Raw genomic sequence first — 22,516 nt, 5'->3', positions numbered from 1 at the left:
CAGATCATGTGTGTTCTAGAGAAGATATTTCAGCTAAAGAAGAGGAAAAAAAAAATTTCCAAGGGAAAAAAAGGAAGTCAGATCACTCTATGTTGCAGTATGGCAGTGTGAAAAACTTAATGAACATTTGTCTGCATTGCACTGGTCCGCCACTGTGAGGGGGAGGCAAGTAGTTACTTTCCCAAACCATTTGCTACTGATTATCTGAAGAGCAGTAACTGAATCATGTGCTGCTTTCATGGCTCATAGGTATAACTTTCATGGGTATAGTATAAAATTGTTTAAAAGTATGGAGGATGTTGGGTTTTATACAGGAATCTCAAAGTGTTGTTTGTCCAGCTGCTGATTCAGTGTCATTTTTAAATTTTCTACTCAACTGTTTTACTGCCTATTCCTCCCCAAATGAGCTTCTGTAATCTATAGACACATTTATCTCTCACCAATGTACCACAATGCATCTGCCAAGGAAATCTTGTTACTCCGAGTGGACTTAGCCGAAGTCCACTGTCAGAGCCAGGAGGAGGAATTACACCTGGAATGTTGATACCAGAACTTACAAACAGTAAACAGGGGTCAGCTGCATTTTAAGATTTTAGTCCATATCTATTCTCAGAAACTTGTGGTGTTGAAGTATCTGCTTTTGGTTTTCTTCAGTGGGCCACAATGAAGCAACTTGCACCACTTAGGAGTGATTTGGGGAGTTCTTGCTCTGCTTGTCTCAGTCCTAAGTTGTGCAATTAACAGTTTAAAACTTAACTAAATCAGACAATTTCTTTTCTCCGTTTACCTCCTGTTTTCCCCTTTCCCCTGTTCCTGCATTTTTTCTCCATAGTGCAATTATATTTGCTGCAGCCCTGAATTGAGCTGAGTCCCTTCTTTGCCATCCACTCTGAGCAGAGCAAGCAAAGGTCCTGCCTTCTTCTGACTGGCTTCCGCTGCTGCCAGCTGGCACACAATGAATGCTGGCAGGCCAGAGGGTGGTTTGGGTTTACTGGGGGAGGGATGCACAAACAGAGTGGAGTGACCCAACTCCCTGTGGAAAACAAGGCTTAAAGAGCTGCTGCAGCCTCTTGGGAAACTTCAGCAAATGTGTGCTGAGACAATTCTTCACTTATCTCGTTTCCCCTTTCCCTTTATTCTGAAGCTTAGCTGTATGAGAACAGTCTTTAAGAAATTCTCTCCTTCTAGTGCTTATCTTATCTACTCCAGCACTCTTCTGCCAAGAACTGTTAGGATATAATAGTGTCATACTTCCTTGGCAACCATGGTTTTTCTCACAAGCAATTTTCACGGTGTGACCTCCACCAACAATGGTGACAGTGCAGCAAGAAAGACAGCATTGTGTGAGTCTTAAAGAGGGGAGTTGCTAGAATGACAAATGACACTCACCAACTCCCCTGGCAGTGAACACTTCCAGTTCCATTTTTTAATCTGTAAAAATAAAGCCAGAATATTTATCTAAGGGATTTGAAATGTCTCAAAAGCATCTGTATAGGAAAAAGAACACCCGGTAGAGAAGGAAGGAGGGGCTAGAATGAGTGAGAGAAACAGGTTAAAAAAAGCCCCTGAGAATAGGGAAAGTGAGCACAGCATTTTTAAAGGTTTTACTGGCTGGGTTTTCCTTAAATTGTGCTGTTTGGAATTAGAAACTAAAAAACTTTTAGTAGAGTTACAAGTGGCATGAAATTAAATGGTCTGTTACAACTGTCTGTCAAACAGTCTTAATCTTAACTTTTTGGTTTTAAAAATTATGTGCAACTCCTTCCAGCTGCTGCAAAACTGGGAAGCAAACTGTAGGCAGGTGTGTGAAAGAAAGGAACGTGTTTGAACAAGCATTTGATGTATGGAAGAACAAAATGTGGTACTAATGCTCTGTGCCTCCCTGTGTGAACAGGACATAAACCAGGAGGTGTACAACTTTCTGTCAACGGCTGGTGCCAAGTATGGAGTGGGATTCTGGAAACCGGGGTCAGGAATCATTCACCAGGTAAAGTGTGTGTGTTTGCAGCAGTCTTTGAACATGCAGTGGGTCTTTTACCTTAGGGTGGAGAGAGAGAGAGCTCAAGTACAAATCTTTAGAGAATTTCACTGGCTTGGGGAAACAACTTGCTTTGCTTGAGGCAGGTGAGGTTTCTTACTTGCTCTCTCTCAGTTATCTTGACTACAGTGGGGTTTTTTTTAAAGGTTATTTTGGTCAAACTGTAACCTGATGTATCATTAGGTAGTGCCAACAGCATGCCATGTGAATTACAGAAGCTTGAAATACCCTTTAACTGCTTGTGGGCTGGCTCCTCCTAGTACAATTGAGACAGTAAGGTGAGGCCATGAAGTTACATAGGGTTAATGTGAATTGCTTTTGGTGGTAAGGAAAGCAGCCTTGGGAACATACTTTTTTTAGGATTATTATGTATGCATTTAGTTCTATAAAACCCAGAAGAGTATATGAGGACACAACAGAACAGCATACTTCAAGTACTCAGGAGTGGCAACACATAAGGAGTTGCTAGGTGAATTTGAATAAAATGCAAAACAGTTTCCAAGTCTGAGATTCTCTTGTTATTACACTTGGATCTAAAAAAGAATATGACAGTCCCAAAATAATTTACCACTTGATGAGGCTTTTTGTTTTTTTTAAACAAGCACCTCTGTCAGGATGTCCCTAACTTGCTTGTGGTTGGTTTGCTTTGAGGGTCCAGTAGTCATTTTTCATTGTTCCTCTGAGTCTCAGGCAGCAAAAGTAGAAGAGCAGCATGAAGCAAAAGGAGTGGAGAGGAGAATGGATGACTGGTAAGCATCCTGTCAGCAGGGAACTTGTGACCAGGTGCAGTCAAGAGCTCTCTGCTATGTTTTCTTAGCTACAAAATGAGTTACTAAGGTTACCTTAACTTAATGTGACGCAAGAGATGAACTCTTCAAAAGGTTATGGGAACACCTCAGGTCATTTGTGTTCCAAAGCCACTCGTAACATCTGTCATGTGGCAACATAGCTCTGTGCTGTGGTTACCAGTCTTCTTGTGACTTTCTCTGGCTGGAGGAAACTGGTTCTGTTGTATAGCTTCAGGTACAAGTGTGCCAAAGTGAGGCCTTGAGAGTGACCTTACACAAATATGTTGATGTGGCTATAAGAATATAAAGCTGAAAGTTCTGAAAGCAAAGCCTTGGTCTTTTGGTAAAGGACTGCCTTAGTTCTGTTCAAGCTGTTTTGTAATGCATGTGCTGTGAGTTCTGTGCTTCCCAGAAAGGCTGTTCCTAGTGTTGATGTGGCACATATGGTCAGAAGTTCATTAGCTTGAGTTCTCTACAGTGTTGCTACCACAGAAATCTTTTTTTTTCATTGAAGAATGGGTTTGTGGTTTTGTTAATAGTTGAAAAGTCTTACGTGGAACTGGTAGCATTAATAAGGGAAGGGCAGTGTCTTGGTGAGAAGTTCCTCTACATAATTGAGTTTTGGCTGGCAGCATGGATTGGAGGAGCCTGTTGGTATTCTACTGCTGTGGGAACACAAAGGCTACAGAAGGATGAGTGCATTGGATAAGTGACCTGACTTGCTCAGCTGTTAATTAATGGTCTGGAGATTATGGAACAGACTCTTGAGGCCTAACAAAGGTGGCACCTTAGCGAAAGCCTAAACTGGAAGGAAAAAGAGGAGATTGTTTTCTAATTTTTTTTATTATCCTGGGATGAGCAAGGATCCTGGGGCTGAGACCTGGTACCTTGTTTTGTCATTACGTCCTCCACAAGGCGTTTGAAACAAAAGAGAATTTACAATCCAACCCAAATTCAGTTACTTTCTTGCTACTGAAATCTGCAAATACAAACTGATCTAAACTCTTGGTTTTGTTTTCTTTCTGTTGTCTTCCCCCTGCTTTCCCACAAAACAAGCAAGCAAACAATCCATTTTTATTTTCAGATCATTCTGGAGAACTACTCCTACCCTGGGGTTATGCTGATCGGCACAGACTCACACACCCCCAACGGAGGTGGCCTGGGGGGAATCTGCATTGGTGTGGGTGGAGCTGATGCTGTGGACGTCATGGCAGGAATCCCTTGGGAGCTCAAATGCCCAAAGGTAGGAGCAGAAGGAATATGAAGCTTTGATGCCAAGGATGGGATATATGATGTGTAAGGAGCATTGATTTTCAAGCACTGTGTATATAAGGCACCAGATACCATTGCAGTGTGACAGGAATATACCCCACAGCAGAACTACATACTGTTACCTTTCTGACAGGAAGTGATGCCAGTATTTTTTTTTCCCCTCACTGGTGTTGCTCAGGTTATTGGTGTAAAACTGACTGGCAAGCTCTCAGGCTGGACTTCTCCTAAAGACGTGATCCTGAAAGTGGCTGGCATCCTCACTGTCAAGGGTGGAACGGGCGCCATCATTGAATACCATGGGCCGGGTGTGGATTCAATCTCCTGCACAGGTAAGTCAACACAGATCTCTTATCTGAGTGGATTGTTGGTGGAGCTGGGTGCTGAGCTATCTGTGGAGGCTGGGAAGAGAACCAAACAAGAAGTACCAAATGTTTTCCCTTAGCCTGGCCCGGCAGTTTGTACACGGCAAACTGCAAGAGTGGTGTAACAAGATAGCACTCCCTCTCAGTGAAGAACTGACCTCACTCCATTAAATCTTCTTGTGATTTTGAGAACATGGAATGGTTAATTGCGAAGAATCCTGTAAAATGATGTCAGGATAAGAATAAGAGTGGATGTATTCCAGTGTAAAGTTAGAGGGTGGAGATGTCAGCAATAAAGGAATGACATACTCAATTCAGCCTAAAATAGGCTATGAATAAAAAAAAGAAACAGATTAATGGCAATATATGTGTGACAGCTGCTAAACAAGGAGCAGAGGTTCTGAGACCAGAAGGCAGTTTGTAACACGCAGTTTATACTAGGTAATTGTGGATCTTGGGTGCTGAATTTGAACTAGCAAAAACTGTAGTTCTCTGTAATATGCTAGTTAGGACCAAATTACAAGAAATGTCTTCCTTTAGCTTGATGTGCATCCTTCAAGCTGGATTTCTCCTCTCAATTTTCATGACTTGGCTACAACTTAGAACACTTGGTATACAAACTGAGAGCAATTTGGAATTTTTTTTCTCTGAAATCAGAGGAATTTTATATCTGCTTCTAGCTTGTTAAATGTAAAACAGGAGCTTCTGCAACTTCATTGATGTGTCCTTGAAAGGGATGGTTGATCCCAGTGCTGTGAGCAAATATTTGGGATTTTTTATTGTGTTTTGTCACTGGAAGCATTTTATTCAGCCCAATAAATTTCTCACAAATGTCTGGCTCCTCCAGTGAAGACAAATGAGATGGTAGGGAGGGACAGGACACTCATTGCAGGTAGCAGAAACACTCCTCACTGCTGTAAATTATTTGATGCTCAGTGTAAACAGGAGTTCCTTGTTATATCAATATCTGCATGTATCAGTGTAACTTTTGGCTCATTCCTTCCATTAGAGTCTGGTTGCAGGCACTGTATTGATCAGAAGCACAGGGGGCTGACCCTTGTCAGTGTCCTCTCAGCTGTGGCTTTAGGTTTCTGTGGCTGATGCCCTGATCTCTCTTAGCTTTGCTGTCTTTTGCAACACTGACTTTTGGAGAATTGAGTGGCCTTGGACTTTATCATTTGACCCTGTGATCTCTTCTCCCACTTCTCTAGGAATGGCAACAATCTGCAATATGGGGGCTGAAATCGGAGCTACCACATCGATCTTCCCTTACAATGACCGCATGAAGAAATACTTGGGCAAGACTGGGAGAGCTGGTAAGAGGATTCAGGGATTGAAGTGGGTAGAAGTATGGATTTAAGTGAAGGTGTATTCTGGAAGCAGTATTATCCTATGGTGTTGTCTGATGAGATTTTTGACCTTCTGTGGTCCTGTAGGTCATCTGCTACAAGCAGGGAGTCTGTAGATGAAGTGGCTGGGGAATGATGCAGTTGACCCCCCTGTGTTTAGTTATCTTTGACTTCTTTTTCTCCCTCATATTGCTGCACTTTTCACATCTTCCTTCTTTCTTATTCCAGATATAGCCACACTAGCAGATGAATTCAAGCAGCACTTGGTACCAGATTCTGGTTGTCAGTACGACCAGGTGATAGAAATCAACCTCAGTGAGGTAAGGCTTCATATCTTCTTGCCATCTTGAATGCTGTGATGTGGCTCTGCTTTGTGTGACTGAAGACCAAGCTGGGAGTTGGATGCAACACCCCTGGTGCTGTGCTAGAACATGTGAAATAGATTCAGGTCTGCTTCACCTACAGCTTGTGCTCCAGTTTTCATGTAGGAGAATCCTAGTTAACTTGCAGATAGAGCTGTGGAAGGAATTGATTTGCTGCTGTGTTTTGGGTTTTTTTTTTTTTTTTTTTTTTGCTACTGTGTTTTCTGACTTTGTCACTGTTTCTTAAAGCTGAAACCGCATATCAATGGACCTTTCACACCAGACCTGGCGCACCCTGTGTCAGATATTGGTGCTGTGGCAGAAAAGGAGGGCTGGCCTGTTGATATCAGAGTTGGTGGGTAGCATTTGCTCTTTCCTCTGCCTTGATACTTGTGGCATAAACGTTGTTGTCTTGGGATAAGTTGTTGGTCACATAGCTTGGGACCCAGTTTTTCCCCTGCTGCTGTCTGTCCTTTGACTTTGGTGCAGTGTCATCTGTTCATGGCCTTAGGAATTTTCTGGGCAAAGTAGTGACTACATGGGTCAAGTGTGTATGATAAGATCCAGGATAGTAGAAGGGATTTTAATCTCAAGAGGTAGACCAGGTTTCTTCCATTTTTGAAATGTTTGACTGTTTGGATTGACAGGAATGTTACCCATAGAAGATGGTTTTTATTAAAAGTCTATGGTATGGATTTACCTGTTGCAGAGAGTTGTCAGGAGCATGATTGTCAGCACTCCCAGCAGTTGGCTGTTGAACTCTTGGGACCTAGTAAAGTTAGTACTTGCTGGGAAATTTATGTACTTGCTTTTGGGATAGTAACTTGTGGGCTGACTTGTCAACTGTTGCTCATGGAGTGGAGGAAGGAATGAAAAGAATGGAAATACATTGTAAAGCCATGTCCCAGGTGGGAAGTGTATTATATTCTAGTGTTACAAAGAGGATATAGTTACAGTAGCTGTAACTGAGAGAGAATTTTTATTTTGCTGCTTCGGACCAGAATGCTGTCAGGATGGTACAGCATATCCTTGTGTGGTCTTCATACTATACTGAAGATGTTTTCACCATTTCCTCCATTTCTTGCCATCTTGATTTAAAGCTTTTTCTGTCTTTGTGGAACAATACCTCTCTTCGGTTATTTGCTTAACCAAAGTGCAAGTAGGTGACACTCAGGTCTTGTAAAACAGTGACCTAGTCAGATTAGACTAGTGACCAGGGTAGTGTGTTCTGACTGTGCAACCTCCAGAGCTGGACAAGGGACTGCTTGTGACCACACCATATTGCTGGGAGGCTTGGCAGTGTTGGCACCTGAAACCCTTTCAGATTCCTTATCAACAGAAAAGGTGGCTATCCCTTGTTTGTTCTTCTGGGAGATGGGTCAGGGAGAATCTTCCAAGTACCAGGACTGCAGTAACCACCCCCGTCTTTCTGTCAAACACCACAGGCTTGATTGGCAGCTGCACCAACTCCAGCTATGAGGACATGGGACGCTCTGCAGCGGTGGCAAAACAGGCGCTTGCACATGGATTGAAGTGCAAATCCAAGTTCACAATCACACCAGGCTCAGAGCAGATCCGTGCCACCATTGAAAGAGACGGTTATGTGAGTATGGCTGCTCTTTGCACTTCCAAACAGAAAGGCTTAAATTCTTCAGGACAGTACTCGGGGCCAAGTTAACCAATGGAAGCTTTCTAAACTTTGTCTTCTCTTATTGCTGGAGGTGCAATTCCTGATGTAGTAGCTGGTCTTGTGCTACTGTGCCTGTGGGTCCTGCCATCATCTTTGACAGTGTTTTGACCTGTATCTTTACTACCTGGGCATGTAAAAACAGGATTAGAACTGAACAAGGCTGAGGCAGTTGTCAGGAACTGGGGCCCTGAGGAGAGAACAAGCATAGCAAGGAATACCTCATGCTCTTGGGATTCTGTAGATGACCATGGCTGACAAAAGGCTGCAATCCACTTTTATCCAAATTTATAAAGAGAGCATGCCCTTTTGTTGGAAGGTGGTTCTCAGTTTAGACCAAATTTATGGCAAAACTCATATTGTCTTTAAAAGAAATATTTCTGTTGAGGAACTATTACCTACTTTCTTCCTTGTTTCTGTGCACAAAATACTGTTTTAATTAGCTTTACTATTTAGTCAATTTTAGATGCTGTCATAGTGTGAGGACCAAGTCTTTACATATGGATATGTCCAGCCAATGTTTGATGGCTCTTCCAACCAAGTCCTACCTTTCAAGTCATACCTTTTCTTACCAGCTGCCCCCTTAATTGAGTTGTTTGCTGAGTAGACTGAGCAGGCACACATACTTGCCTACGCTGTTGCCAGTTCTCTCCTTACATGGACAGGAAATCTATAGAATATTAATCAGACCAGACACTGCCCTTCAGTCAAATGTCTGTAAGTAGCTGAATTGCTCAAGTTGAAGCAGGTAGAGAACGGGAACATCATGGCAAGTCATCCTGAGCTCTGTCCCAGTGTTAACTTACAGTCTTACTGGGGTCAAACCCCATGTATTTATAAAAGTGACTCAAAACTGAAACAAGGAAGGGAATTTTCTCAGGCTCAGTGCTTCCTGTTAGTGTCTTCTTCCCCCAAAAGAGCAACCCCAGAAATTCATTCCAGGCATTCTGTGGTAACAAAGTTGTTTTCTGCCCCCAGGCAAAAATCCTGCGAGAAGTTGGAGGGCTGGTTCTTGCTAATGCTTGTGGGCCATGCATCGGCCAGTGGGACAGGTAAAATGAAAAATTGACCTTACTCTAGCTCTGTATCTTTTAGCTTCCAGAACGCTCTATGAAGCCTGATTTGATTGTAAATACAACACACTAGTAATTAAATGTTTAAAAACCACCTAGCCATAGCTGGTCTGGTGTGTACGGGAGGAGGCAAAAAGAAGGACTACGGATTTATGTTGAGCCTTTAGGTGAATAAAGCTGCAGAATGGACACACATTTTGGAGGCTTTCTCTAGAAGGCAAAGAATGGTGAGAAAGATTTGTTTGTGAGAGCGTGGACTGAAGTTTGTATGGGCCTTTTAAAATAGGAAAAGTGAATTGGTCCAACTTCAGTCATTGGAATGGCAGGGAGAATAATTCCCAATAGAAGGGATGGGAGGCACATTTTTATGTTGCTTTATCATAGCTGATCACAGGATATCCAAAGGCAATGTGCTTAGTTGATTATTGTTTAGACAGTTCAACAGTGAACAACGTGGGCTGTGAAAACTACTGCAAGAATCAGTGTTTGACTTGGGTTTGCATTCATCATGCACATGGGTCTGTGGGGTCTGTGCTTAAGGGGGGAAAACATGTACAGGCACCAGCTCCTGTTTCTAAGCTAGTGATTGCTGCCAAAACCAAGCTGGGAGATTCTAGCAGTGAGACATCTAGAAGCAATATTCCATTTGGAGTTGATGAGCATGTTTGCTGCTTTCACAGGAAGGACATCAAGAAAGGAGAGAAAAATACAATAGTTACATCCTACAACCGAAATTTCACGGGTCGCAATGATGCCAATCCAGAGACTCACGCATTTGTGACTTCTCCAGAGGTAAGAAACAGCCAGAGGAGGGGCTGTGGAATAGTTCAGGGCACCTGCAGAAGAGGCCCAGGGTGTCTCGTTTAGTAGCTTTTGGCTGGCGGCTTTGAGACTTATATGTAGTACTTTCAGGTGAAATGATGGGAGGTGGAATATGCCTTTAAATTTGTCTTTTTTTTTCTTCTTTCAGATTGTCACAGCCCTGTCCATTGCTGGCACTCTAAAATTTAACCCTGAGACAGATTACCTGACAGGAGCAGATGGGAAGAAGTTTAAACTCGAGGCACCTGATGCAGATGAGCTGCCCAAGCTGGTAAGTGCTCTGTCTGGGGGCAGAGGGAGAAAAGACCTGATGCTAGCAGTGTTTGCTTTATACTGAGGGAACTTAAAGGCACTGACCTCTTTCTTGACACATGGTGGTAGAGCCAGAATGGGTGCAGTTGCCTGTATTGGCTTGTTCTTCACGTGCTGTTAGGGATGGCTGAGGCTGATGATTTTCCTTTCTTCTTTGGAAGGAGTTTGACCCAGGCCAGGACACCTACCAATACCCTCCCAAGGATGGCAGTGGGCAGCATGTGGATGTGAGCCCCACCAGCCAGCGTCTCCAGCTTCTTGAGCCCTTTGATAAGTGGGATGGCAAGGATCTAGAAGACATGCTGATCCTCATCAAGGTCAGGAACTAAGTGGGGGAGCATCAGCTGCAACAGGTCTGCTTGAACAGGGGTTTGCACAGCAACTGATAGAAGCTTTGGATGTGCCTTTGAGATACCCGATTCCCTCCCCTGCAACCACATTGTTACAGAAAGGGAAGCAAGGTGTCTTCCTTTCTTCCAGGTGTTTCCTTCTGATACTTCTTTCTGTTATAACTAAGTGACTCTTCTCCTTTGGGCTAGTGGTTTGCTAATACCATGCAAAAGCAAGCTTGTTATAGCATGTAATGTGGTCCTGCCCAAACCATGCAGTCTGCAGAATTTGTCCCAGTTACAACCTGCAATAGAAAGGTGGATGGGTTCTTTAATTAGCATCTCTAATACTGACTGTTCTAAGATGTATTTTGTCTGAAATGAGGTCGTTGGGAACTTCTCATCCATCAGTATGCATGTTCTTTTCCCACTTTATAGAAAGAGAAATTACTTCACACTTGTTAAACATTGCAATTTGGTCTTTCAATGGAGACATGGGTTTCTCCTCACTGCCTGAGGTGAGTTAACAGATGGAAACTTCAGTTGATATGGTGAGGGGTTCTGAAATGCAATCCCTTATGAACTGACCTTTGGGAACGTTCCTGATTCTCAGTGACAGAGTTGGATGTACTCCCAAGGGCCATACTGCTGTGCAAAAGTTTTTGACACACGCAATTTCTTTATAGGCACTTTAGAACTTAGCAGTTGGAAGGCCATTATCTCTGGTTGGGAATTCTGTTCTTACAAGCTGAGAAGGCTTATGTGCAGTTTGGAAACTTAGAGGGTAACACTTGGCATCTTGTTGAAGTTTCCCTGCAGGAAGGCTGGGCTGTAGCAGGAAGGGCTTAATTGCTTTTTGTACCTAACAGCCTACTGCTGAGGGAAGTGAGGACACAGCAGGAGATGTCATGGCTAAGCTAATTTTTTTTAATTTACCCTTTGGAAAAGGGATGTTCTTCTTACCCAATGCATGCAGAATGACCACTGTGTTCTGCTTTAGAGTGCCTTGATTCTGTAACTGATGTGCTTTTCTGGGGCTTATGCCTTTAAAAGGAGATATGATGATCACATAATGGGTTAGGTTGGAAGGGACCACAGTGGGTCATCTGATCCAACCTCCCTGCTCAAGCACGGTCATCCCAGAGCATATGGCACAGGATTGTGTCCAGATGGTCCTTGAATATCTCCAGTAAGGGAGACTCCACAGCCTCTCTGGGAAATCTGTTCCAATGTGGTCACTGCACAGTAAAGAAGTTCTCCCTCATGTTCAGGTGGAACTTCCTGTGCCTCAGTTTCTGCTCCATTGCCTCTTGTCCTATTGCTCGGCACCACTGAGCAGAGCCTGGCTCCACACTCTTGACACCACACCCTCCCTTCAGATACTTGCAGATACTGTAAATAAGAGGTCCCCTCTCATTTGTCTCTTCTTTGGCTGAACAGGAGATGGTCCAGTCCCTTCCCTTTGTCGCCCTCCCCTGTACCTGCTCTAGGTGTTCCATGTCTCTCTTGTACTGGGGAGCCCAGAACTGGACACAACACTCCAGAGGTGGCCTCACCAGGGCTGACTAGAGGGACAGGATCACGTCCCTTGACCTGCTGGCAATGCTCTTTCTAATTCACCCCAGAATACCATTGGCTTTCTTGGCCACATGGGCACACTGCTGGCTCATGGACTGCTTGTTGTCCACCAGGACCCCCAGAGCTGCTTTCCAGCAGCTCGTGCGTGGAGTTACTCTTAACCAGGTGAAGGACCCTGAACCTGCCCTTGCTGAACTTCAGACAGTTCTCTGCCCACCTCTCTAAGACCTGTTGAGGTCTTTCTGAAGGGCTGCAGGGCCCTCTGGAGTATCGACCACTCCTCCCAATTAGTGCTTCACAGTTACAAGTGTTGAGGAAGGGTCAAGTACATTAGTCCATCCTGAGACATTCTTCTCTTCTGCTACGCTTTAGGTAAAAGGGAAATGCACCACCGACCATATTTCTGCAGCCGGACCGTGGCTCAAATTCCGTGGCCATCTGGACAACATCTCCAACAACCTGCTCATTGGCGCCATCAACATCGAAAACGGCAAGGCCAACTCTGTGCGCAACGCATTAACCCAGGAGTTTGGCCCAGTCCCAGACACAGCCCGTTACTACAAGGTGAGTCCTTCCCCTGACACATCTATTTTAGGAGGTTGTTTACACTTTGGGCAGTCTGTGCCAAATAGAAGGATCTCACCCTCCCGTTCTCAAGTAACAGCAGCTGTGAATTCATTCAGCATTGAGGCATTTTCTTGGTACTTCTCTAATGATTGCAGTTCCTGTAGGAGATTTTGTCCCTACCTGCTATGGGGAAGAGGGAGGAAGATCTCGTGACTCAGAGGGGAGCAGAAATCATAGACGAAAGAACACCTTTAGGCTCTGCACACCTTACAAGGCATGGGTGTCATCAGACTAGCTAAATCTTGCATCCTGGAATGCTTCACCTGTGACTAGTCTAATGTTTAAATAAATTACAGTCTTATCCCCTTTATTCTTTAACAGTAGGCTTCATATCTTAAGAAGTGTCCTTTTACCCTCTGGACAACTTGGCAGTTGTTTCCAATTGGCTCTTTTAGTAGAGAGAAGTTAAAATTTTCCGTATCCCTTCCAGAAGTAGAGCAGAAGTCATGGCTCGTGCAAACACTGGTCTGGCATAGCGTGATGGAAGGAGAGGTGGCAGGAAAAGGAAGGAAAATATTTGCTCTGGATCCCAAGAGCAATCCTCCTCAGCCCTTGTCAGCAAGGATGGCAGTGCCTAACTACCATGAAGCACTCCTTTATTTCTCTCCTTTCTCAGAACCCAAGGGAGTCTTCTGGGAGAAGGTGTCATAGCATAGCAATGTCAGTGAAGTGTTGAAATTAGATGTGTGGGTGGGTATTTATTGTTAATTCCTCACTTGAGTGGCTGCACAAATGTAAATCTGTGTCTTTTGTCACAGAAAATGGGTGTCAAATGGGCAGTTGTTGGGGATGAAAACTATGGTGAGGGATCAAGCCGGGAGCATGCAGCATTGGAGCCACGTCACTTGGGAGGAAGGGTCATCATCACCAAGAGCTTTGCCAGGATCCATGGTGAGCAGGCTTCTCCTTCAGTGTTTGTAAACAGGATGTGTTCAGTTTGAGTGGAAGTGGTGTTTATACCTTGCCCAGGGCTCAACACCTACAGGCATGATTCCTCCCTGCTGACAGATGGCAAGGTCCCTCCTGTCAGAAGTCCTGTTACATACCTAGTTGGATATGCCACAAACAAGGGATATGCTGATTTTGCTACAAAGATAGTAATCGTTGTTGGAATGGTACTCTGAGCAGCCAGAAGGTAATCATGCTTCCCTGGAATAGGATGTTACAAGTGTGGTCGGTGGTTTGTTCTCCACAGAAACCAATCTGAAGAAGCAAGGTCTACTGCCTCTCACTTTTGCTGATCCAGCAGACTATAACAAGATTCATCCTGTGGATAAGCTGAGCATTGTGGGGTTGAAAGACTTTGCACCTGGAAAGGTAACTGTCTGGGTGTCTTGTCATGCACTGATGGGGATCAGTGGTGAGCTGTGTGCTCGTGAGGCAGCACTGGCACTGATGAGCAGTGCAGCCTGCCAGCTAGGTGAGACACAGTGGGCTGGGAGACATAGGGCAGGTCAGAATCAGTGGTGTTCTGAACAGTTAAGAGAAAGCTTCCTACACTACTCTGAATTCCTGGACCTGTTGACTTAAACACGCGTGTTCCCTAGAAGGAACTGCAACTTCACTTCTATGTTAAGATCCACCCTGAGCTGGAATTTTCCCTTTTCAACCCTTTAAAACCATGTAGAAATTTTCTTGTGAGAAGCTTCAGATAACCTTCTCCCTTGAAAAAGAAGGGAAAATAAAACTGTCTTCTTCCTTTAGCCTCTGAAATGCATCATCAAGCATCCCAATGGAAGCCAAGAAACAATCATGCTGAACCACACCTTCAATGAGTCGCAGATCGAGTGGTTTCAGGCTGGCAGTGCCCTGAACAGAATGAAGGAGCTGCAGCAGAAATCAAGCTAAGTGCGCACAATGCCCCAGTGCACTGGACTCGATTCAGCTTTGGCATTTTTCATGAAAGTGCAATTCCCTGCCTACTGTTGGAATAAATGTCTGATCAAATGTAACCATAGCTTCCTTTTTGTTATGGTACTTCCTCTTCACTGACACTATGAAAAGGGAGTACAGCTAGGCTTACTTTTGTCTTTTAAATTCCCCAGCTTCCTTTTTCTATTTTGGCTCAATTTCAGTTCTCACAGTTATTTATATTTGGAAATAACCAGCAAAGGTGGGTTTGTCTGCTCAGTTGGTTGTTTTCTGCCCATTCACTTTACTGATGGCTAAAGACTTCAAATGAAAATAAAGAATGTGACCATCTCTTGTGTTATGTGTTATTGTATTCATCATCCTAATCCCTGTCATTGTTTTTGGGAGGGTGGGAAAGAACTTCTTTTAAATCACTGCTATATGGAGAAAAACCCCTAACTGAACAGTAATTCAGTGTGGTAAAGAAAGAGCCCTCACAGCTGTCTAGGACTGTTTAGCTCTTGACATTAACCTACTGCAGGCTACACTTGTGATTATGACCACCTTCCCCCCTACATTCCTGTCTAGGGCAACACTGCCACTATTGCAGTGATGACAAACTTGCAAAGAACACCTGCTGTATCTGATTTCCCAGCACTGCAAACTTAGTTCCCTAAAGCGCAACTTACAGCAGGAGATGGATGCTGAGAAGTCTCTCATGAGAACAGCACACAAAACCACATCGCTACTAATTCACTGTACTCCTGGGAGCCCGGACCCTGTCCAAAAGGAGCTGAGCAAAACCACTACCTGGAGTAGTTGGACTGTTTTCTTCCCCTTGTCCTGGCACTACCCCAGAACAGCCTGTGTGGAAGCTCCCTTGTTTCACCCAAATTTCCACCTATACAAACAGCTGGGCGGGGGGTTTCTGCAAACAGTTATTTCCATCATAGCTAGATGGATGTGTGAGCACTGTTGCGCTGTAGGTGGCATTCAGTAAGTTTATTGTGTGCACAGATGGACCTCAGTTACTATGTGAACCTAAAGAATTCTAGGCTCCCTTTTAATTAGGGCACTGCACCAGGAATAACAGTTGAGAATTAAGGGGTTCTAACGATGCGGCAGGGAGGGCACTGATGACTCAGGCTTTGTTTTCACAGTTGGAGGTTAAGCAGACCCACTATCCCAGGGAATTACAGCTCCTTCCTGCCAAACGTGGCTGGCTTTATAATTATGTGCAACATCACTCTCTTGGCAATGGGCCCTGCATAGATTTTACTCACTGTTTTGTTCCCTCCTTTCCTTGTACTGCTGTCAGGGAGGGTGATGGCAATTGTTTGTCATTGGCTGTTAGCACAGAGCAAAGTGTTGGTCTCAACTCTGTCTGACTTGAAATCCAAGTAGCTGAACTGCAGGAGGCAAGTGTTTTTTTCCTGCTAGGAAGGAAGCTAATAGTTTCCCCACAAATTGTACAGGAAGGCAGGCTGTGTGGTTTTTACAATTTATTCCACTTACCGTATTAAAACCCCCACAAACAAGGATTTAGCTTGCTCAAAGCAGCCTTCATCCATTTCAGTCCATAATTTCATATTTTCAGTAAAGCTCCTGAAAAGTTTCTGCATAAATACAGCCCATCCAAAAAGTCATTCCATTCAGCACAATAAGCAGCCTGTAGTTTTCCTCAGTGGTCATCTTCACTAAGCCTGAGTTACTTTTGGGTAAACTGTCATTCCTGTTCTTTCTTGGTCCATGGCTGAAGTTCCCATACTTAGCAAACATCACCAGCACCTCCCCTGCTCTCTCAGCAGCAGCATTTTCCAGGTCTCCAGAGTACCACACCTCTACTAACTCAAGCCTTTTGCTGTCTCTTCCTGTCAAGAGAAGGGCAGGTTTCTACTCCTCTGAGATCAAGCTCTCAGCCTAAGGAGTGGTACTTCTCGATAGGTATTCTCTTCTGCCTTTACTCACTAAAGCCAACTCTTTCCTTGATTCAGGCAAGCAAAGACCTCCATGATTTTCCCTCCAGGGCAGGAGACCAAAGCTCCAGCTGAGTTTGTAGCTACTGTGCTCAAGGCTTTTTGTGTCTGTAAATTCACTTCTGCACATCAGGGAAGACTTTTCTTGTAAGCAACTGTCTCTCTCTGGCAGCTTGGAAGCTGAAGGGAAAACAGAATGGCAGATCTAATTTCTTATTCAGCTTCAGAGGAGCAGTGAGCACCAGCAGGGCCCCATTATCCCCCAAACTTTCACCGGAAAGACTTTCTGTGGAGCAGGCTCCGATGGCAGCTAACTGTTTGTCCACCATGACAGGAGGCCCAGGCCTGGCTCGCTGATTGATCCCTGTTCACAGAGAGAAGAAGAGAGTATACAATTGTAAACTGCACAGAGAACAGAGGAAAATGCCTAAAAATACATCATCTTTCCCATGTAAGTTACAGAACACAGCTGCCACTGGTTCAGATCCACCTTTCTCATGCACTGTACACTCAGGTTTTATGCCAGAACACTGCAAGGAAAGATTGTTCAGTTGCCACATAGCCTTTGATGTGCTGCTCCCAGCTCTGTGCTCTTCATGAACACAGAGTTAAATCAGTTTTAAATCAGCCTCCCAGGGGGAATCACCAACAACCACAAAGTGTTCCAGTGAAAACACTCAGAAAACAGAGCAACCACAAGAACAACCTCATTTCTCCCCTTTTCCACTCCTTTCATTCAGTGATTCTGCTTCAGGGTCAGCTTAAAGCAATCAGTTCCTTGGGAAAGGGGTGCTATTTTAGACACTGAATAAACCACAACACTCGCAAAGCTGTAAGAACTAATGCACATAGTTACCACAAGAGTGTAGGGTGCCTCTTTCTTCTGGACTTCTTCTGCAGCATTTGAAGTGGAAGCCTCTGCAGAGCTCGGACCGGTTGGTGACGTATCAACAAACGTCTCATCCACGACTCGGAAGCGGATCTCTTCCCCGATGTCCATGTAAAGGTCATGGGCTCCTTCTTCTGTCTCATATTCCCACACCCACACCTGCTCTGCTTCATCACTGGCCAAGGATTAAGGAGGGGAACACCATTCTGCTTGACAGATCACTTTCTGACAGTTCTGAGAAAAGGCTCGATTCAAAACCTTTTCACAGTTATTTCCCAAACTGCAATGTGCTGTCCCAGGTCACTGTCTGCACAGCCCAGGACCCCATCTTTCTGATTTTCCTGCACCACGCTGTATGCTGCTTGTCTACACATCCCCCAAAAACACCCAGCAGCAGAAAAGACCCCCAGACAAGCAAAACTCCTCAGACTGAAGACAACCTCGCCTACCACACTGAAGAAGTACATCAGACACACACGTATGTAGACATTACATGATATGGTAAAACCTGGGCTCTATCTTCAGCAGCAGCCAAGGCTGGAGGCAGGGATTACAACTGGGCAGGGGACACTGCCATTCATTCCTATCAGCAGGCACAATGATCCTGCAAAACCTAATGAGCGTGAGGGCCTGTCTAGCTGTGATAACAGTCTGTGGGACTTGCCCGACAGAAGGGCTTAGCTTCTGCTGCTGAGCACCTTCATTGTTGCAGTGGTGAATGCCTGTTGGGCCAGCACTGCACAATCTATTGAAATGAAGTAGTGAAGTTATCAAAGGTGATCAAAGGATACAACTTAGCTGGCTGCTGCAGGGATTCTGGTGGGATGACAATATCATCAAAGAATCCAAGAGAAACTGCGGAGAAAATAATTTGGCTAAGACCGAAACAATTCTTTGCAAATGATGTTCCACAGCGATTCGTAAAATGCATTTCTAGGCTCATACTCCTTCCTTTCTCAGGAAGGACATTGAGATTATGCAGGAATTATTCTTTGAACCACAACGCTCAATTCCAGTTGGCAGCAAAGCAACCACCCAGTTGAAAGTACATACAGCAACAGAGGGCACAGTCTTCGTGCCCGCTGGGAAAGGAAAAGGTTGTTTGGAGCAGGAATGGAAATGAAAGCGTTCCAAGAAATGAGTCAGATGCTATAGAGGTCTGTGACAAAAAAGAGCTTAGAAATCACAGATGTAGTACGTTAAATAAAGACTGTTATAAAGTTAGAACAGCCCCCGCATCCCCCTTAAGGTTTCATGATGTTGAATTTTATCAGGGAATGGACCATGCCCAAGTTCAGCAACAAAAGCAGCCAAGGTAACCTTATTGTCTTAATTTAACAACTAAGCAGCAGAGCTCCCTTGTATGGAAGACTCCTAGAGGAAAGGAAAGCAAACAATCAATTATATATTCCATGACTCTGGCAGCACTTTGTGCTCACAAAGACATTTCACTGACACGTTTTCAGGTACAGGAAATGAATACAAATTTGCACAGCCTATAGGAAAAATACATCAGACCAACACAAGCAAATAGTTGCACTTTGAAAAAAACAAATTCTGTTAACTGAAGCAAGGAAAGAAATCCAGTCTATGCTCCAGATGGGTTTGCCTGTTATTCTTGGGCCAAAGGAAAAGGGAGTGTGGACAAAACCATCAAGGTCAGGGGAAGCTGCCAGGCTCAAACTGCCAATCACCCTCAGATCAGAGCAGCACTAGAGGCCAGTAATAGCCATTAACCAGCCCACAGAGAGCGTTACTCCAGCCAAAACGAGTGTCTCAACAGACCCAAGGGCTCTGCAGCTCACGTGTCCCTAATGTCAGAAGTTGCAGTTTACCGTGGACGCCATCCTGACTGCAGCTTTTAATCTGTCCGATCAGAATCTCATCCAGGAAGGGATGGAAGACCACATAGCGGAAATGCACTTAAAAGAAAACACATCACTAATGTTACGTCCATGTTAGTAAACTACAGTCCTCCCACAGGGTGGCAGCCATTAAAACAAAATCCCATTAAAACAATATGCCCTCTAAAACACCCAGTTTCTTTTACAACTTCTTTACAGGCAGTGATTAGACAGAAAAATGGGAAACAGAGTTCTAATTCCTAACTGGTTTGTACAAATTCTGGCAGCAGCTGATCAGAGTGTCCTGTTCCCAGCTCCTCAGTTGTGCAAGAAGTTCACAAAAAGAAAGTGTAAGACAATAAACATGGAGCGTGGCTTCTGAATAAGTTATGACAGAAGCACAATGGTCAAGAGTATCAGCTGAACTTACATTTTCTCGTAATACTTCTGCCTTTTATCTTTGTCTGCAATGCTGTATTTTCATTAAATGAAATCTTTTAAATCAAGTATTATCAGATTAAACAAGGTTCTCTAACACAACTGCTTTTTCCTCTAAGCTAGATGAAATGTTTCTAACTAAGCACATAGCATTTGTTATTACAAGAATGCTACACCAAGACAATCTCAGCCAAACGATGCTCCTGAGAAATTTAACATCATTGCAGCTGTACCTCCTCAGTGCTCCTCTTTTACATAAAACTAGGCAATGCATTATAGAAAGAGTTATTACCAGACACAGCAGGATTTATCAAAGTTCTACCCCAGATTCTGAAAGCAGACTTTTTTCCCTGAGCTCAGAGAGAAAAGTTCTCTTCTTTCAGTTCAAGGACTAATTCTAAGCTGAGAAGCTGAATGGAGATTAAAGCAAGCAGGAAAGCCTGACATCCTCCTTCAGTATTAGAGAAGCTTTTATTTGCAGGAAATGAGTTGTACTGGAGTTAAAATTTAGTAAAGGGAAGGCATAGAAGACATATAGGCAGTGCAGTTCCCTTCCAACAGGAGCTATTTCATGTGCTCAACCTATGATTCCACACTGTAAACTTAAACTAGAAAAATGCATCTCTTACCAGTTTAAACATTTAATTTAACTTAAAAAAATGAAATTTGCTTTTATGCACTTTACTTCCAGTTTTTACTCAGATTTGCCAAGAGTCAAAGTAGAGAAATTAGCAATTTCTTATTAAAAAAAAAAAAAATCACTAGAAATGTATGATGAACCAGATCTGTCTAAGTTTCAACAAAAGCGTCATAAAACTTCCAGCTAGTACAAGAGCATCAAATGCTGTGCAAATGCTATATGTAGAAACAGGTTCACATCCTAGCTAGGGAAAATAAGCTTCAAAAAGAAAAAACATCAGAGAAACGCAGACCAATTATTACAACTTCTTTTCTGTGGGCAGACTTTCAATAATTTTCAACTAAATTAACCCTTTCCTTACCCCACACCTATGGCTGTAATTGTAGAACAGAGATGGGCTGCTGCAGAAGGCAAGGAGGACTGGCTATTTAAAGCTCTATTTGTACCCAAAAGAACATAAGAGACTTTCACCATGTTCTTCTTGCCCTCCTAAAAGGAACACAGTTAAGGCTGTGATCTTAAGGTTGTTACTGTCCCTAACAAATGAACTCAGCTTACATTTCCAGATCATTAATTAACCTTCTACAACAGAATATAACTGAGGAAAAGCACTTACCCTTGGTATGTGACGCACCATCCCCAGGAAATATGTATGAATCTTCCAGCTTTGTGATATCATACAGACAGATGCAGAGCCCGACATTGTACACCACCTGACAAAAGAAAAAACATTCAAGAGCAGTAAATCAAGCAACCCACCAGGTAAACTCAAGCAAACTGTGGAATACATACATTAGGCACACCTTTCCAAAAGGCAGCAACAGAAGGGTGGCAAAATGAGATGGAGTCTGTTTTGGAGCACTGCTTTTAACATCACCAGCAGTGTAGGGGAGCCCCAGTCCAAATGTTGTGGGAGCACATTTTCACTGGCACTGGAAAGAACTGGAAAGAACACTGCTACATAGAGAATCCCTTGGGGAAATTGTCAGCAGTGAGAGAACTTGAGCTGCCAAGACAGTTAACAGCTCCCCATCATTCACCAGCCCCACAGCTTGCCCAAATGCTAAACATGTTGTCTGTTAGAGTTACACTCTCAGGAGTCTCTAGGCTTGCCTTCCTCTTATATTAGCTCTGGGGAAACACAAGGCAAACTCTTGGTTTCTTTGCTATTTCTGAGACAGCTTCACTGCCTACAAAAATTGAGGCATCAACCAGCTATCAGTGGATGAAGGAAGACTTTTGCTCTTCATAACCTGCCTGTATAATCTGCTATTCACAACCCTTGACCCCTTCAGGTTGCTCTTTTGAGCTCCTTTTATGTTTACAGCTGCATTTTGAGTTTTGCACCTTTCCCATGTTGAAAGCCAAACACAAATCACAGTCTGGGGCTGCACAGGGAATCTCTGACCTCCAGGTCCACCAGAAAACACTTTTTATATCCTGCACCAAAGACCAACTTCTTACTGCCACCATGTATCTCCTTTACTAAGCAGAGACTAAATCAGCTATTAACAGCTTCATTTCTCTTCCAGTATTACTGTTCTACATGTGTTTATAAAGGGGTTTTTTTCCTTTAAATTCCCCACTGGATGGATTAGTTTGCATTTGTTTTCCAGGCTGCATTTTGGATTGCTCCTTTTAACACAAACCAGCAGCTGCTCTCACTTCTCTTCCATGCTCCTCTGCCCCATCTGGTGTCTCAGTATCTTCCCATTACAACATCAGCTATTAGAAAAATGTCCCCTTTGAGATGATACGTGACTGTCTCTTTGTTTACAGAGGCAGGGGACGGCCTTCGCATCTAAACCCCTCTGACACCTCACCCACGCACCTCAGTAGGCACAAACAAAAGGCAGGGGATGTTGTGATACCTGCATCAACCTATACGTGACCCACGCTTTACCTTATTGGCCAATTTCTTGTTTAGCTCTTCAGCAATGGATTCGTTCAGTTTCCTTTCAAACTGCCAGGGAGGAATTCTTACAGTGTCAGTCATCTCCACCAGGACAAACATGGTGGCGGGGGGCGAGGAGACGCCTACAGCCTCGGGAATGGGAGGGCGGCGAGGACCGGGCTGGGAAGGCAGCCCAAGGTGAGGCTGGGAGCCCGGTGGGGCGGTGTCCCGGCTGTCCCGAAGGAACCGGCCCGGGAGCGGCCGGGACGCCGGGGGGTGCGCGAGTGCCCCTCCCCCACCTGCCGCATGCGGAGCCGCGCCGCGCGGCCCGGCCTCGCGCCACTTCCGGCGCCGCCGCAGCCAATCGCGCTCGGCTGGCGGGTCG

General features: G+C 44.2%; 2 protein-coding genes across 6 annotated transcripts in view; one reads left to right on the top strand and one right to left on the bottom strand.

The window, feature by feature from the left end:
* ACO2 (aconitase 2) overlaps positions 1 to 14,801 on the top strand; it is a 30,679-nt gene extending 15,878 nt beyond the window's left edge. For all 4 annotated transcript variants that reach the window (XM_018909980.3, XM_030237900.2, XM_009086543.4 and 1 more), the window contains 15 exons: positions 1,895 to 1,987; positions 3,911 to 4,069; positions 4,277 to 4,427; positions 5,672 to 5,776; positions 6,038 to 6,129; positions 6,421 to 6,526; positions 7,617 to 7,774; positions 8,837 to 8,910; positions 9,612 to 9,723; positions 9,902 to 10,024; positions 10,227 to 10,382; positions 12,345 to 12,536; positions 13,358 to 13,490; positions 13,795 to 13,916; positions 14,304 to 14,801. In XM_018909980.3, coding sequence (XP_018765525.3) covers positions 1,895 to 1,987; positions 3,911 to 4,069; positions 4,277 to 4,427; positions 5,672 to 5,776; positions 6,038 to 6,129; positions 6,421 to 6,526; positions 7,617 to 7,774; positions 8,837 to 8,910; positions 9,612 to 9,723; positions 9,902 to 10,024; positions 10,227 to 10,382; positions 12,345 to 12,536; positions 13,358 to 13,490; positions 13,795 to 13,916; positions 14,304 to 14,447 — 1,920 coding nt within the window. In that variant the 3' untranslated portion in view covers positions 14,448 to 14,801. The remainder of the gene's footprint in view (positions 1 to 1,894; positions 1,988 to 3,910; positions 4,070 to 4,276; positions 4,428 to 5,671; positions 5,777 to 6,037; positions 6,130 to 6,420; positions 6,527 to 7,616; positions 7,775 to 8,836; positions 8,911 to 9,611; positions 9,724 to 9,901; positions 10,025 to 10,226; positions 10,383 to 12,344; positions 12,537 to 13,357; positions 13,491 to 13,794; positions 13,917 to 14,303) is intronic.
* A 1,138-nt stretch (positions 14,802 to 15,939) lies between these two features.
* POLR3H (RNA polymerase III subunit H) lies at positions 15,940 to 22,483 on the bottom strand. Of its 2 annotated transcripts, XM_009086544.4 has the most exons (6): positions 22,141 to 22,481; positions 20,854 to 20,950; positions 19,151 to 19,237; positions 18,107 to 18,170; positions 17,283 to 17,490; positions 15,940 to 16,790 (listed from the first exon to the last, which is right to left on the bottom strand). In XM_009086544.4, exons 1-6 carry the CDS (start codon positions 22,249 to 22,251, stop codon positions 16,737 to 16,739), a joined length of 621 nt encoding a protein of 206 aa, XP_009084792.2. In that variant the 5' UTR covers positions 22,252 to 22,481; the 3' UTR covers positions 15,940 to 16,736. The 2 variants fall into 2 exon arrangements, with proteins under 2 accessions (XP_009084792.2, XP_009084793.3); XM_009086545.4 differs by lacking the exon at positions 19,151 to 19,237 and having other exon boundaries at positions 22,141 to 22,483.
* Positions 22,484 to 22,516: the final 33 nt, after the last annotated feature.

The sequence above is a fragment of the Serinus canaria genome, chromosome 1A, assembly GCF_022539315.1.
Source record: "Serinus canaria isolate serCan28SL12 chromosome 1A, serCan2020, whole genome shotgun sequence".
NCBI classification, from domain to species: domain Eukaryota; kingdom Metazoa; phylum Chordata; class Aves; order Passeriformes; family Fringillidae; genus Serinus; species Serinus canaria.
Note: the sequence above shows the minus strand (reverse complement) of the source record. Positions and strands in the feature narration are given on the sequence as shown.